General features: G+C 43.7%; 1 protein-coding gene across 1 annotated transcript in view; it reads right to left on the reverse strand.

The window, feature by feature from the left end:
• The window catches only part of SYNE1 (spectrin repeat containing nuclear envelope protein 1), a 598390-nt gene that overhangs the window by 421874 nt on the left and 158983 nt on the right, over positions 1–17533 (reverse strand). Inside the window, exons 33-37 of the mRNA XM_061624165.1 lie at positions 12918–13145; positions 11706–11804; positions 10845–11032; positions 10612–10735; positions 1104–1270 (exon numbers count right to left, since the gene is read on the reverse strand). Coding sequence (XP_061480149.1) covers positions 1104–1270; positions 10612–10735; positions 10845–11032; positions 11706–11804; positions 12918–13145 — 806 coding nt within the window. The remainder of the gene's footprint in view (positions 1–1103; positions 1271–10611; positions 10736–10844; positions 11033–11705; positions 11805–12917; positions 13146–17533) is intronic.

Genomic DNA, 17533 nt, shown 5'->3' on the forward strand with positions numbered 1-17533 from the left:
GGAGCTCAACTCCCACCTGATGTCATCTAAATGAATGAGAGAAGGAAAATCTGATGCTGCATTATTGTTGTTTAGTTGCATTTTTGCACTCAGATGTCTCAAAGCGACTTACACAATAAAAATAGAAACAAAGACGTTAAAATCAGATATAAGAATAAACAAAATCTAAAATAGTCATCCAAAAATATATTTAAAAGGAACAAGTCCAAGCCACCCCTTTTACAGGATGAGCACAACAAAGCCATGAACATATATAGACAAGAGTATATATAGAACTATGGCATAAAACCAGTTGTAATTATAAACAGAGGTTCAAGTGTAGATGAGGAACCTAAGGATTTATATATTTCAATTTTGTAAATTAAATTATTATTATTATTATTATTATTATTAAAATTAAAATTATTATGTTGTATAAATTGTACATTAAATTATTTTGTGTATTAAATTAGTCCAACGCTGTAACCACTACACCACACTGGCTCTCACATTCATATTAAATTATGTAGGTAACCTACAGCACAATTCTATACATGGAAATAAAAAACACTGACAGCTATGGCCAAAATAAATAGATAGCTAGATAGACAGATAGATAGGTAGGTACAAGCTAACCAAACATAAATGTTGCATGAGTCATCCCTGCTGGAACACAGCCAGGGAATAAACAGCAGAGCTGACTCAGTGACTATGGAGACAACTTCCAAGACAACAAGCACCACTGGAAAGAAGATTTTCAGAACATTATCTCTCTTAGAGTGAACCCTCAAATAAACTTTTGGAAAATACATGGGGAACAGACCAGATGAATGTACCCTCCATGGTGGTTGTATAAAACAGTTTCTAATGCCTGTTTGTTGCTCAAAGTCGAAATATCTTGAACACCAGAGTTGAAAGCCTGCCATGTAGAAAAAAGAGAAACCCAGTGACTGCATATGTGGATTTATTGGATTCCGGTACACTCTGCTCCAGTCCCCATGAAACAATATAGCATTCATAATGAAGTGTGTGGTGTTTATTATATTTACCACATCTATTTGTGGCATTCTGCATTTGGTCATTGATCGGCATCTCTTTGCCAGTGCTTAAACAGAAACACAAACCTTTTGTTAATTATCTGAGGTAGAGTATTCCATCTTCTGTCTAGTTCTTCCAAGTCTTCTTTAATTGTTTTCACACTTTTACTGGAACTTGTTTTAAATAGCAACTCATTCAACTGTAGTAGGCTGGTATATAGGGAAGCATGGGATACCACATCAGCTTGCAAATCCTGAGAAACAAATATTATTTATTACTTATTGTACTTATAAGTCTCTTTTTTCACAAAAATGACTTACAAGTATATTATACATTTTATTTCACAAAAGAGACTTTTGGTCTTACCATAAAAACGATCTTCTCTGTGCATGTCAAAGATGATATCAGGTGGGTAAGTAGCTCCACCTAGCGGTTGAAGGCAGAAGAGCACTGTTGATTTTTGCAGGAACTTCCTGTTCTGTGTAACTCCCAGCTCAGTTCTTGATGACAAGCTAACTAGTATTGAGAGCACTGACAGGAAGCACAACATGAAACATCAAGCAACAGCACTCATACACTCTCTGCAAGTGGCCTACAAGGTACCCATGATTGCAACCCAGCCCTCCTAGGGAATGGCCCTGATATCATCTTTGACATGCACAGAGAAGACCGTTTTCACATTAAGATCAAAAGTCTCTTCTCCTGTGCATGGAAAGATGATATCAGATGGGACAACCCAAAGCTGACCCACGTAGAGTGGGGATATTGCTGGGCTGAATTCATTGACAGTCGAAGAGGACATGCTTTGATTTGGATTCCTGCATTGAGCAGGGGGTTGGACTTGATGGCCTTATAGGCTCCTTCCAACTCTACTATTCTATTATTCTATGTTGTAGTACTCTCCTCCGAAAGGCTGCATCTGTGGATGCACATGTATTAATCTTGTTGTGTCTAATAAACGTATTGGGAGTGGCCCGTGTGGCTGCTTTACATATCTCCGTAGTGAAGCATTTCTCGAGAATGCTGCCATTGTGGCTGCTGCTCTAGTGGAATAAGTCACTATGCCAGCTGGTCACACCAGTTGCAGCAAAGCGTATACTAAGGTAATACATGTCTTGATCCACCTAGCAAGGGTGGAGGTTGAAACCTTGTTTCCTATTGAAGCTGAATGAAATGAGACAAATGAACTGTCTGTCTTGTGAAAGGGCTTAGTTTTGGATATATATACTGTTAAGGCTCTTCTCACATCCAGTGAATGCCATGCCTTTTCTGTGGGGTGCACAGGGTTAGGACAGAAGGAAGGGAGCACTAACTCTTGTTGACAGTGAAAGGTAGATAGAACCTTAGGATGAAAGGAAGGTACAGTACGAAGTACTACCCTATCCTTATGAAAAACACAGAAATTCTTATGTAAAGATAGGGCATTCAACTCAGACACACGACGGGCCAAAGTAATGGCCACAAGGAACAGAACTCTAAAGGATAGCAAACGGAGAGGAACTTGACTTAATGGCTCGAAGGGAGGTTTCTGCAGGGCCAATAAGACCTTGTGTAGGTCCCAAGTTGGGAAACAATGGACCATCAGCGGCGGCGATATCGTTGCCCCCCCCATGAAGGAAATGCCTCAGGAATGGGCGAGAACTCAGTGGCTTTTCAGGAAACTTAGATAGAATTGACAACAAAGTTGAAACCTGACGTCTCAAAGTGTTTGGTCTGAGTCCCATTGTTAAGCCCTCCTGTAGGAATGAGAGGATCTCTTTAATACCTGCCTTACTTGGATTTACGCCTTGTTTCTGTGACCAAGGTAAGAAGGCTTTCCATATGGCCTCGTATATTCGAACAGTAGAAGGGCGCCTTGAGTCCATCATTGTCTGCACAAGTTGCCTTAGAATGTCTTTCTTTAAGAGGCGCCGTTCAATTTCCACACATGAAGAGCCAGCCAGCCGGGATCCGGATGGAGGAAACGTCCCTGTGATAAGAGATCGTCCCTGAGCAGAATTCTCTACGGGGGACTGACCAATAAGTCGATGAGTTCCAGAAACCAAAGTCTCCTTGGCCACCAAGGAGCTACCAGCAGAACCATTGCCCATTCGACTTGGATTTTCTGGAGCACTTTCAGGATGATCGGGAGAGGTGGAAAGGCATATAGCTAACCTGGAGACCACTGGGCCATGAGAGCATCTATTCCCTCTGCCTCCAGCATTTTGTACCTGGCGAAGAATCTGTTTACCTGGTGGTTGAGGCTGGAGGTGAAAAGGTCTACTTTGATCCTGCCAAATCATGCCAGTATCGCCTGAAAGGCCAGAGGAGGTAGCTTCCATTTCCCTTGATGTACCTTCTCCCAACTCAACCAGTTTGCTTGACTGTTGTCCTCCCTTCTGAGGTATTCCACCATGAGTGACTCCAGATGTTCTTCTGCCCACTGGAAGATGAGTGAGGCTTCCCTCTGGAGAAGGGGAGAGCGTGTGCCCCCCTGACAATTCAAATGAGATTTGGCGGACACGTTGTGTGTCCTGATGAGCACTACCCCAAACCGTATGGTGCGTGTAAAGTGTGTTAGTGCCAGGCAGATCACCCGAAGTTCCAGTAAATTGATTGGAAGGCTGGCTTCCTCCTGTGACCATGTTCCTTGCCCCCATCTGACCCTTGCAGATGGTGCCCCAGCCTGACAGGCTGGCATCTGACGTGATCACTATATGTGGGGAATCATGGAATGGTACTCCCTTGAGGAGATTGCGTTCATGTGCCCACCACATTAGGGACTGATGAACTGCAGGTGACAATAACACTTTCCGATGCTGCCTGGCTGCTATCTTGTTCTGGAATGGCAATAACGCCCACTGCAGGGGGCAAGAGTGATGACGTGCCCAAGGCATCGTTTGGAAGGCTGCCATCATCGACCTGAGCACTGAGGCTAGGTGCATGAGGTCTGCTGCTGTGGAAGTCATAAGATGACATACTGCAGCTCGTATTTTGTTGATTCTGTCCTGTGCCAGCCGTATTGTCCTGTTGTGAGTCTATAGCGTCCCCCAGATGTACAATGTGATGGGAAGGAACAAACTGGCTCTTGTTCTGGTTGATTAGGAAGCTCTGATCCTTCAAGCAGGTGATGTGCACATCCTCCCAGGCCTTGCTTAGCAATGGGGACTGAATGAGGAAGTCATCCAGGTAAGGAAATATGTGGACTCCTTGCATCCTGAGATGGGCTACCAGGGTAGCCACAATCTTTGTGAATACCCTAGGAGCAGACTACAGGCCGAAGGGCATGGCCCTGTATTGAAAATGGTCATTCCCCATCGCGAACCGGAGATAGCATCTGGGGGGGGGAAGATAGGGACATGTAGGTAGGCTTCCTTCAAGTCGATTGAGGAGAGGAAGTCCCTTTTTCTCAGTGCCTCTTTGATTGAAAGCAAGGTGTCCATGCGGAACTTGCGGTATTGAATGTATTTGTTCAGGTTCTTGAGGTTGAGTACCACCCTGAATGACCCATCTTTTTTCACAACAGTAAAGAAAATTGAGTAACTTCCCAAAAATCTCTCCCCTGCCGGGACGGGATCTATTACTGATATTGGATCAGATGGAAAATCGCTTGGAGGGTTCTTGCCCTTTTGTCTTGAGTTTGCAAGAGAGGGGATGGGACAAATCTTGCTGGAGAGGGGGATGTAAATTCCAGCCTCAGGCTGTTTCTGAGGGTGTGTAATACCCATTGGTCCAATGACGTGTCCCTCCACCACTGCTCAAAGTGTTGGAGGCGTTCTCCCACTGGAGGAATGCTGGCGTCAGAATTGATGTTTGTTCCCTCATGTCTGGGTTCCAAACCCCGGTCTATTGGGAACATATGGTTGGCCCTTTGCCTACGGACGTAGTCTGTACCAGAAGGGGCGATTGGTGTGGGTGTCTCTAGCTCGTCCTGATGCCCTAGAATTCCGAAAGGACTGTGGCTGTGAATATGGGTGGAAGGCTCTTCGAAACAGCCTTGTGTCCTCTCTCTTCCTAGAGGAGGGCATAGATTTCTTCTTGTCCTTGGATTCCAAGACACCTGCTAGAACTTCATCACCAAATAACTTGCCTCCCATGTAGGGCTCCGAAGCCAGGTTAGAGCGCGCTGTGGCATCTGTTTCCCAGTGAAGCAGCCAAAGGGTTCTACAGGTGAAGACACATGCTGCTAATGACCTTGCTGCGAATTGCATGACATCCATGGATGCATCTGCCATGAAGGTCACTGCCCGGGAGAATTTTAACAAGGATTTGCGTACTCTGACAGGGTCCTGTTGTGGGCCGTCCAGAAGGTCCTCTAGCCATAAGAGAGAAGCTCTTGCGAAGACAGAAGATGCTGATGTTGCCCTGATGAAAAGCGTGCTAGCCTCATGTACCCTTCTGAGTCCCTGGTCCAGTTTACGTTCTGTAATGTCCGTGAGGTGAGCATCTGAGTCTTTAGGATTCAGAGATGGGTTCAGAAGATTAACTATGGGCACGTCTAGTTGAAGAGACCAAGTATGTGCACAACAGGGATGATATGCCCCCCTAGCAATTGGTGTGTAGGGGAGGAAGGGGGGGCTGAGATCCTTCCCCTTCTGTCACATGAATGGTTTGGGAAGATGCTGACATGTCTGTAAATCCCATGAAATCCTCAGGTGAGGATCTGTTAGAAAAAAATGAGTCCAAGCCAGGATGGGCTTGTATGCCTTCTTCCGCAGACAGCGACTCTTGGTCTCTTTGGGTCCTGAAGGCAGTGCCGTGTGAGTCCCTCCCCTCATCTGCATTATGATCATCAGACCCTTGCCTGGCCTGGCCTGGCCTAGCCGATCTGTCTGTCTGCAAGCCATGGGCGCTGTGCCGTCTGAAGCCACCCTGCCCGCTACATTAATTGCCTCAGCCACCTCCAGCCTGCTGAAAGAGGGGCTGGCCATGGCTGTCTCTGTCTGAACATTCAGCATAAATGAAGGCCCCAAGGCCTGTCTGGGTAACGGTGGTAGAGCTGCCCAGGAGAATTTTAACAATCATCACCAGAAGGTCCTCTAGCCATAAGAGAGAAGCTCTTGCGAAGACAGAAGATGCTGATGAAAAGCATCTTGCTCTGATGAAAAGCGTGCTAGCCTTGTGTACCCTTCTGAGGCCTTGGTCCAGTTTACATTCCGTCACGTCCTTAAGGTGAGCATCTGAGTCTTCAGGATTCAGAGATGGGTTTAGAAAATTAACTATGGGCATGTCTACTAGCGGGACTTTCAGCTGGTCCATAATCTGCTGTTCCAGGGTATAGAACTTCTTAGCTGTTGACACCAACTTCTTGAACTGTAAAGGAACATTGAACTCGGATTTGATCACTTTAGGTAGTAATGCAGGGAGCTTGAGCACCCTGGATTTAGGTTTTGGGTCTGGACACACAGTCAGGATCCTGGACGTTGACGGAACTGGAGGGTTGTCAGGGGAGTGTAAGCTGAGGGCCTCCATTGCCTTGCACAAGAGGAGGAGGAAATGGGGCTCTTGGAAAATTCTGTTGCTTGAAATTTCTTCCGATTCTGACTCCCCACTCCAGGCCTCTTCGTCTAAGACAATCAGTTCATTGTCTGGGTCGACAGGTATCTCCTCTGTAGGTTGAGCATGCCTACCTTGAGTGGCCGCATAAGGGTCAGGTGAATTGTGTGCTGCAGGCGGCTACAGGTTGGAAGATGACGGGATGGCTGAGGAAGAACCCTGTGTTGCCTGCATTCCCTGCATGCCACTAGGGAGGTGCTGTATGGAGGATGCTGTGCCTGAGAGATCCCTGGCCAAATCCACTAACAGGGAAGCCCTGAGCTGATTCACTGTTGAAGCATGTGGTCTGATAAATGTAGTTGAAGAGGCTGAGTGTGTACACTCCTTGTAATTGGTGAGCAGGAGGAGAAGAGGGGGGCTGGAATCCTTCCCCTTCTGTAATGTGGATGGTCTGGTAAGAGGCAAATGTATCTGTAAAACCCATGAAATCCTCAGGTGAGGATCTGGTAGAAAAAACTGAATCCAAGCCAGGGTGGGCCTGTATGCCTTCTTCCTCAGACAGCAACTCTTGGTCTCTTCGAGTCCTGAAAGCAGTGCTGTGTGAGTCCCTCCCCTCATCTGCATTATGATCGCTAGGAGCTTGCCTGGTCTGAGCGGTCTGCCTGTCCGCCATGGGCACCACGCCATCTGAAGCCACCCTGCCCGCTATGTTCATTGCCTCAGCAACCTCCATCCTGTCAGAAGAGGGGCGGGCCATGGCTGTCTCCATCTGGACATTCAGCCCAATGGAAGGCCCTAAAGCCTGTCTGGGTAATGGTGGTGGCGCTCCTAGTTTAGGTGGGAGCAGCTTGAGCCTCTTTTCCGGCCTGTCAGATTTGCGGGTTGCTTTCCCCATGGTGCAACCATGCAGCAGGTGGGGTGTTTTTCATCTACCCCATTGTCATGGACAGATCACCGCCTGCTGAGATTTAGACTTATGGCGTCCCTTTCCCTCTGCAAAGGTGGGGGACCTATTAAGTTGGTCCGCTCCCGGAGACTAATGGATCCTTTGGGTTTTCAGAAGGCTCTGGGAGATTTTCCAGCTGATAAGACTAGTGCTCCTGTCGAGGCCCTGGTCAAACTGTGGAATACGGAAATGACCCGGGCTGTTGACACGATCGCTCCTGCACGCCCCCTTCGATGTAGAGCTCATACAGCTCCGTGGTACACCCCGGAGCTGAGAGTGATGAAACAAGAGAGGAGGAGGCTGGAGTGTAGGTGGAGGCGAACTCCTGACGGATGCAATTATGCTTTGGTAAGTGCCTCCACTAAGTTGTACATAGAAGCGGTAAGGGCAGCAAAAAAGTGTTATTTTGCTGCCACTATTAGATCATCTTTATGCCGCCCAGCGGAGCTTTTTAAGGTAGTACATGGGCTTTTACACTCTGGCCCTCAGGATACTACAGAGTCATCTGAAGCCCGCTGCAACGAGTTTGCGGGGCACTTCCAAAATAAAATCGCATGCATCCGTAGGGACCTCAACTCTAATGTTAGGACAGTTGAATCCATTGAGGTACCTAGATCACGGTCTTGTCCTCAGTTGTCGGATGAGTTTCAGTCGGTGCAGCTTGAGGAAGTTGACAAGATGCTTGGACTGGTGCGTGCAACCACGTCGGTACTCGACCCTTGCCTTTCTTGGCTAGTTAAAGCTAGCCGGGCTGGAACTGCCGGCTGGGCCAAGGAAGTGATCAATGCCTCCTTGAGTGAGCGAGTTGTCCCTCGTTGTCTCAAGGAGGCTGTAGTGAGACCTCTCTTGAAGAGGTCGTCCTTGGACCCAGATAATTTGAACAACTATCAACCGGTAGCGAATGTTCCATTTCTGGGCAAGGTCTTGGAACGGGTGGTTACCAGCCAGCTCCAGGCGCTCTTGGCTGAAACCAATTATCTAGATCCGTTTCAATCCGGTTTTAGGCCCGGTTTTGGCACAGAAACAGCCTTGGTCGCCCTGTACGATGACCTTTGTCGGGAGAGGGGCAGGGGGAGTGTAACTCTGTTGATTCTCCTTGATCTCTCAGCTGCTTTTGATACCATCGACCATGGTATCCTTCTGGAGAGACTTGCGGAGTTGGGAGTTGGGGGTACTGCTTGGCAGTGGCTCCGCTCCTACTTGGCGGATCGTCTCCAGAAGGTAGTGCTTGGGGAACATTGCTTGATACCCTGGACTCTCCATTGTGGAGTCCCTCAGGGATCGGTTCTGTCCCCCATGCTTTTCAACATCTACATGAAGCCTCTGGGTGCGGTCATCCGGAGTTTTGGAGTACATTGCCATCAGTATGCTGATGACACGCAACTCTATTACTCCTTTTCATCTGCTTCAGGTGAGGCTGTTGATGTGCTGAACCGTTGCCTGGCCGCGCTAATGGACTGGATGGGAGCTAATAAACTGAAACTCAATCCAGACAAGACTGAGACGCTGTTGGTGAGTGCCTTTTCCGCTCAGATGGAGGATGTTCATCCTGTTCTGGATGGGGTTACACTCCCCTGAAGGAACAGGTTCATAGTCTGGGGGTTCTTTTCGATCCTTCCTTGTCACTCGAGGCTCAGGTAGCCTCGGTGGCTCGGAATGCGTTTTACCATCTTCGTTTGGTAGCCCAACTACGCCCCTATCTTGGCGGTGACAACCTCACCTCAGTTGTTCATGCTCTAGTGACCTCTAGATTGGATTACTGTAATGCACTCTACGTGGGGCTGCCCTTGAAGACGGTTCAGAAGCTGCAGCTAGTGCAAAACGCAGCAGCCAGACTACTGACGAGGACCACTTGGTCCTCACATATTACACCTGTTCTGGCCCGTTTGCACTGGTTGCCGATTTGTTTCCGGGCCAGATTCAAGGTGCTGGTATTGACCTATAAAGCCTTACACGGTGTGGGCCCGCAATATCTGATGGAACGTCTCTCCCGCTATGAACCTACCTGTACACTTCGTTCGACATCTAAGGCCCTCCTCCGAGTACCATCTCACCGAGAGGCTCGGAGGGTAATGACAAGATCTAGGGCCTTTTCGGTGGTGGCCCCCGAATTGTGGAACAGTCTCCCCGAGGAAGTACGCCTGGCGCCTACGCTGCTATCCTTTTGGTGCCAGGCTAAAACCTTCCTATTCTCCCAGGCATTTTAATATATTTCTATGTATTTTACTGTTTTAATGTTTCAGCTATGTTAATATCATTTAGTGTTATTATGAATTTGTATTTTCATCTGTGATTTTGTTCATTTATTGTATTATTGTATGTTGTACACCGCCCAGGGAGCCATTGGCTATGGGCGGTTTATAAATGAAATTAAATAAATAAATAAATAAATGGGGGCTGGGTGTTATTAGGCATCTACGTTTCCACTGATGTTTCAGTGGGGGAATTGAGTACTTTTTCTTTGTCATCTGTTATCATTTTGCCATCCTCATTGAGTAGCACTGAGCTGTACCACCGTTTCTTTTCTCTCTCTTTTACTATGCTTTTTTGTTGCTTTTGGCATCTCTCGCTAACCTCGTCTCATTCTCACCTTTAGCCTTCCTGACACAATTCCTGCAATTCCATGCTACCTGTCTGTACTCTTCCTTTGTGGCCTGGCCTTCCTTCCACTTCCTGTATGTGTCCTTTTTGTTTTGTTTTCCGGTCATCTCTAAGCTTTCTGTGAAGCCACATTGGTTTCTTCTGCTGTCTTCCCCCTTTTATCCTGGACAGAATTGTTTGCCATTGTGCCATTAGAATTTCCTTTTTTAGAAATTCCCTTCCATCTTGGACTCCTTTTCTCATTAGGGTCGCTTGCCACAAAACTAGCTTGTCATTGTTCTGAGTTTATTAAAATCAGAGGGTATGTGTATGACTACTCTCAGCTTTTGCTTCCTTTAAAATAAAAAAACTTTTGTGTGTGCATGTGTATTTGAAAGCCCCTATGCATGTGTGAGTTTGGGAGTCCATGTGTGTTCAGGAGTACACACGAGTGTGTGTGGGTTGATGCACAAAGTCCCTAATGTAATAAATATTTTGTAAAAATAATATTAACATGCAATTATTTCATTGTAGGTTATAGAAAATACTATACAAACACGAAAACATTTGACCTGCCAAGCCACAATACTTACTTGGACAAACTGTAGTTCACTTTCCACTTTGACTCTGTCAGCAGAAACATGTTGCTCTGAAGGTTTGGCTGCAGCTTCACACTTCCCTAGCCAGCTCAAGAAGATAGACTGCTCCTTCTCTTTTCTAGAGGAATACAGTGAAACTTGTTACCAGTTCAAGTCCTACTAAACCAAAAGCTGTGAGATACCTGAAGATATTTTTATGCTTAAATAGCGCATAAGGCCTTTCTCACCTCTGCCACTGTGCTAGGTGAGTCTCTAGTGAGGCTTGCCTATCTTTAGCTTGTCTCATAACATTTTCATGTCTTTGCTGAAGCATTAAAACATCATGGATTGCTTTCTCTTTGTTCATGATCTTGCGAGAACCAGATGACAGAGAAGCCAGGGTTTGTTTCATTTTTTCCAGAACTTGACAGAGATCCTTATTTAATATGAAACAATAAAACAAAAGACAATTACCTACATCCCAACCTCATGGCCCCACAAAGTCCTGTGTATACCTAAAAAGAAGCAGAGTACTAATAATGCCACTGCTTTATTTAACCCATGCATAAGTGCAGTAATTTCAGATAGCATTCAAACTTAGCTAAAGTATAACTGTTCAAGACAAAATGAAACCTATGGGTTACATGGCTTTTTCACTGCTGGCACCACATTGTGGTGCACTGTCTGTAGACATATTTACATGCTGCATATGTAAACTATGAACTTGTGCATCTTTTCCAAGGCAACTGCTGCCATGTTTTTTCCCCCCTGAAAGGTTGAGTTGGGAGAGCACCCGCACTGCAATGCTGATAGCTTTGTGAGGGAGTCTTCTTAAGACTGTCTCATGACAGTAAGGTCGCTAGATTGTAATCTGGAGTTGTTTTTTTGCTAACTCTTCCTGACATATTTTTGTTAGTCCTGTAATTCACCTCTCCCCCACTTGCTTCAAACAAATGGTGCTGTGGGGCAAGATGGAAGCCCCAAGACTGCTGATCACAGAAAGTTTTCAGCATGATTTCTTCAGCTGGTGAATGTTGGCTATAGCTAGTACAAGTACTGTTTCCTTGTTAGGCATGAAACCAAATAACAAACTTTTATGATATTTTTACCGTAAGTTTTTGGAGGGCCTTGTAAGTCTCTGCTAATGAACAGCATGAAATATCAGGCTCTGCCAATTTTGCTTCGTATCTGCACAGGTCTTGTTGGAGCTAAACCAGTGAAATAAATCAAGAAAAAGCACCAAAGCTTTAAAAAGTTTCATATATTTACACATCTATATACATTTACTTGGTAGAAAATCCCAATGAATTTAATGGTATTTTTTATTGTTGTAGTGTTATTATTTGACTTGTTAGTCATTTGTTACCCAAAGATCTCCAAGCAACTTGCAACACACTTAAAACATAAACATATACCTTTATTTATTCAAAACACTTACCATAAATAAACAAATTCCTGAAAAACAAAACACCTACTATTCATTAAAATATATAAATATATGCAGGCTATATCCACAAAACAACCCCTCATGACACCCACAGGAAGCTTTGGCAGCACACTAGTAACAAAACAACATTCTCAGTCTATCAAAAGCCTGGGGGGAAAAGTTAAGTCTTTATCTGGCACCCAAAATATGTCAGTGAAAGTGCCAGGTGGCCCTCACTGGGGAGAGCATTCCATAGATGGGGATCCACAACTGAAAAGGTCCTCTCGCTTTATACCACCCTCTGAGCCTCCCTCCAAGAGGGGATATGGAGAAGGGCCTCAGAGAAAGATCTAAGGGTCCGGGTAGGTTCATATGGAGAGAGATGCTCCAGAAGACATTCGGGTCCAGATCCATAAAGAGATATAGATCAAAACCAGCTCTTTGACTTGGGCTTTGAAGTGTAGAGGCAGCCAGTGTAGTTGTAACAGAACTGGTGTTATATGCTCTGTTCACCTCAAACCTTCAATACTTATTCCCAGAGCTAGAACCCTCTGGCTCCAATCCTTACACGCTTATCTAAATTAAATCTCACTGAAGTTAATGGGGCTTACTTCTGAATAGATACAATGTTACACAGTTTCTGTCTCAATATCCCTAACAAGAAAGGATAATTTAAGGACATATTGATACTTCCTGTTCTGAAGTCAAAACAATCTACCTTAATTTTAAATTAGTTTTAGCACAACTTCATCCATGGAGGATTGCAACTTATGGGTACATTCAAATGTATAAACCAGGGAATGTTTCTTTAAGTGCACTTTGTGTGGTTTTTTCTGGTTGAATCTTTAACTGTCACTCTCTTTTGCAATACCTAGAAAATGTTTACAATGTCTACCTTGGTGAAGATTTCCTCAAATTTTTGCTGTACTGATGCCTTTCCAGTAATTGTTCCTTCCAGATGCTGCGTACAATCCTGAAGTTCTTCCCAGTACCTTCGAATCTGTGTCAACTTGGCTTTAATATGTGCTGATTCTCCAGAAGTAAGGTACTGAGAAAATGACTGAGCATCCTTTTCTAGGTTTGGAACTTCATTTTCCTTCTCATGTATTTCTTTAACAATAACCTAAAATGCAAATCAGTTTGTACATAAAGAACCTATAGAATGTGTTCATTGCTTTCCTGTGAGCCAGCCACATTTCTAGAAATCACATACATTGGTTCTTGGGCCACTGCACACATTGCAGTCACCACAGAGAGACACTTTAAAAAGCACCTGCAAATAGACGGCCAACCATTCACACATCCAAATCCCTCTCTATATAGAGAATGCAAATAGGAATAAGGTATGCCATACATTATGATAGTGCAGTCCTATGATACAACTATTCAACTACTGAGTTTTTAATAGGCTGATCATGTTAAAACAGTAATTGACCTTTACTGTTTTCCCTGCTACAAATTTTTGCCCCCCCACCCATTTATATTAAGTGAGAAAAACTATGAGCTTAATCTTTAAAATATCGGTGATCTCAATGCTTAATGACAAAGCACCAATTTTAAGTTTCTGTCTAGAATATGCATTTGGAATTAAAATTAGAATAGGCTATTGCTGCTACCCCCTTTAGGATGCACACCTTAATGTGGTGAGGGGGTTTGAGAGTGTTGAAGAAGCTGAGAGCAGTGCCGTCAGGAGTCTAGACCAAGAGGCTAGACTCCTAGCAGGGGCATCCAAGGCAGAATGGTCAAAGCGGAGACACAAGACTAAGATGCATCCAGACTCAGAGGAAGGCAATGGTAAACTACCTCTGAATACCTCTTACCATGAAAACCCTATGAACAGAGTAGCCAAAATGCAACACAAGATAGTGCTGGAAGATGAGACCTCCAGGTCAGAAGGCACCCACCGAGCTACTGGGAAGAACAAAGCACAAGGACGAGCAGTGCTGCAACTAATGACGCAGCTGGGTCAAAGCTGAAAGGAAGCCCAGAGGCTGATGCGCACAGATGTGAAAGGAGAGTCTGGAGTTATACGATGCACACAATAGGAACACGGAATGTGAGAAGCATGAACCAGGGAAAGTTAGAAATATTCAAGCAAGAAATGGAGCATATCAACATTACAATACTTGGCATGAGTGAATTAAAATGGACGGGAATAGGACATTTTCAATCAGGCAACTACAAAATATTTTATGCAGGAAATGAGAAATCAAGAAGAAATAGGGTTGCTTTAATAGTGACAAGTGATGTAGCAAAAGCAATTAGGAGCTACAGCACAAGGTCTGAGCGAATGATATCAATGAGATTAAATGGGAAACCTATTAACATAACTATCATCCAAGTCTACGCTCCAACGTCAAATGCAGAAGAAGAAGAATTGGAGAGATTTTACGCAGAAGTACAGGAGGAAACTGATCACATAACAAAACAAGATATGATTATAATCATGGGGGACTGGAATGCAAAAGTAGGGAACAGAGAAGAACTAGGAATTGTGGGGAAATGGGGCTTAGGAGACAGAAATGAAGCAGGAGACTTACTGAATTCTGTGAAACCAATAATTTGTTTCGTGTAAACACATTTTTTGAGCAACCGAAAGGACGACTGTACACGTGGGCATCACCAGATGGTCAATATAGGAATCAAATCGATTATATAATTGACAACAGAAGATGGAGAAGTTCCATACTTTCTGTGAAAACAAGACCAGGAGCACACTGCGGTACAGATCATGAACTGGTCATATCAAAAATCAGAGTAAAGCTAAAGAAGAACAACAAAGCAATCATAATGCCGAAATACAATTTAAATAATATCCCAGAAAAATATAAAGATCAAATAAGGAACTGATTTGAGGCTATAAACTTAGTTGACAGAGAACCAGAAGAACAATGGACTGAAGTTAGAGACATGATCAGAGAAGAATGCAAAAAGACAATAGCTCTAGTTAAAATGAGAGAAAGACTTCAATGGATTAAGAGTTAAAGAGAGAAGGAAAGCAAAAGCAAGAGGAGATAGAAACACGGTCAGAACCCTAAATGCAACTATACAGCGACTAGTACGTAGAGACAAAAAAAAACTATTACAATAGTTATTGTATAGAAATAGAAGAGGACAACAAAAAGGGAAGAACAAGAGCCCTATTTCAAAAGATTAATGAAAGGGAAATTTAAACGAAGAGTAGGGATGTTGAATAATTCCACAGGGAAACACACTGACTGACCGAGATGCAATAAAAGGAAGATGGAAGCAATACACTGAAGAGGTCTATAAAAGAGATGCCAGGATGAGAGATTCATTCATGGAGGAACCATATGATGAAGAACCAGAAATTTTAGAATGTCAGGTAAAAGCTGCTCTTAAAATACTTGGAAGAAACAAATCTCCAGGAACAGATGGCATACCAATAGAGTTGCTACAAGCTACTGAGACTGAATCTGTCCATATTTTGACAAAAATCTGTCAAGAAATATGGACCACTAAACAATGGCCCACAGACAGGAAGCATTCAATATATATCCCAATTCCAAAGAAAGGGGATCCCAGGGAATGCAGTAATTATCTAACTATTGCCTTAATATCCCATGCAAGTAAAGTAATGCTCAAGATTCTGCAGCAAAGGCCTTTACCATATATGGAGTGAAAAATGCCAGACGTCCAAGCTGGATTTAGAAAGGGAAGAAGCATCAGAGATCATATTGCAAACATACATTGGATAATGGAACGGAGCAAGGAATTTCAGAAGAAAACCACCCTGTGCTTTATAGATTTCAGCAAAGCCTTTGACAGTGTAGATCATTAAAATCTATGGAATGCTTTAAAAGAAATGGGGGTGCCACAGCATCTGATTGTCCTGATGTGCAACCTGTACTCTGGACAAGAGGCTACTGTAAGGACAGAATATGGAGAAACCAATTGGTTCCCAATAGAAAAGGGTGTGAGACAAGGGTGCATTTTATCACTCTATTTCTTTAATCTGTACGGTGTGAAAATTGGAGGGAGAAATATCAAATAAGATTTCAGCAAAGCCTTTGACTGCGTAGATCATGAAAAACTGTGGAATGCTTTAAAAGAAATGGGGGTGCCACAGCATCTGATTGTCCTGATGTGCAACCTATACTCTGGACAAGAGGCTACTGTAAGGACAGAATATGGAGAAACCAATTGGTTCCCAATAGAAAAAGGTGTGAGACAGGGGTGTATTTTATCACCCTATTTGTTTAATCTGTACGCATATCATACAGAAAGCGGGACTGGACCAAGATGAAGGAGGTGTGAAAATTGGAGGGAGAAATATCAATAATTTAAGATATGCAGACGATACCATACTATCAGCAGAAACCAGTAATGATTTGAAAAGAATGCCGATGAAAGTTAAAGAGGTAAGCACAAAAGCAGGACTACAGCTCAACGTCAAAAAGACTAAAGTAATGACAACAGAAGATTTATGTAACTTTAAAGTTGACAATGAGGACATTTAACTTGTCAAGGATTATCAATACCTCTGCACAGTCATTAACCAAAATGAAGACAATAGTCAAGAAATCAGAAGAAGGCTAGGACTGGGGAGGGCAGCTATGAGAGAACTAGATAATGGGAAAAGGTCCTCAAATGCAAAGATGTATCACTGAACACCAAAGTCAGGATCATTCAGACCATGGTATTCCTGATCTCTATGTATGGATGTGAACATTGGACAGTGAAAAAAGCGGGTAAGAGAAAAATCAACTCATTTGAAATGTGGAGTTGGAGGAGAGCTTTGCCATTGACCATGGACTGCAAAAAAGACAAATAATTGGGTGTTAGAACAAATTAAACCAGAACTGTCACTAGAAGCTAAAATGATGAAACTGAGGTTATCATACTTTGGACACATAATGAGAAGACCTGATTCACTAGAAAAGACAATAATGCTGGGAAAAACAGAAAGGAGTAGAAAAAGACAAAGGCCAAACAAGAGATGGATTGATTCCATAAAGGAAGCCACAGACCTGAACTTACAAAATCTGAACAGGGTGTTTCATGAAAGATGCTCTTGGAGGTCACTGATTCATAGGGTCGCCATAAGCCATAATTGACTTGAAGGCACATAATGACAACAATTGTTGCTTTTCAATACTTTTCTCATGTATGGTGAGAAACACACTGATTACTGTTGTAGCCAAAATACTGCAAAGCAGGTACACATTATAGAAATTTACTCCCACACTAACCTAATATCCAGCAATGAGGAGCGTAGGTGGACTACTGAAAACAGAATTCTTTTGAACTGCTGTCTACCAACTGTTATTGTGATAACTTTTGGCTGTTCCACTCGTTTCTGCCGAAAACCAGACTAAAGAGAAATTATCCATTTATCTTGTTTAGCATTTGAGAAGCACAAGGGATTGTGGCCCAGATGCAATGGGCTCTGTTTGTTCCACAGAACAATCCACGTAATCTGTTCTGGATATTAGCAATAATAAAATCAGAAACTGCAGAATAACACAAGGCTGCATTATGATTTCTTCA

The sequence above is a fragment of the Rhineura floridana genome, chromosome 4 (genome assembly GCF_030035675.1).
Source record: "Rhineura floridana isolate rRhiFlo1 chromosome 4, rRhiFlo1.hap2, whole genome shotgun sequence".
Taxonomy (NCBI): Eukaryota; Metazoa; Chordata; class Lepidosauria; order Squamata; family Rhineuridae; genus Rhineura; species Rhineura floridana.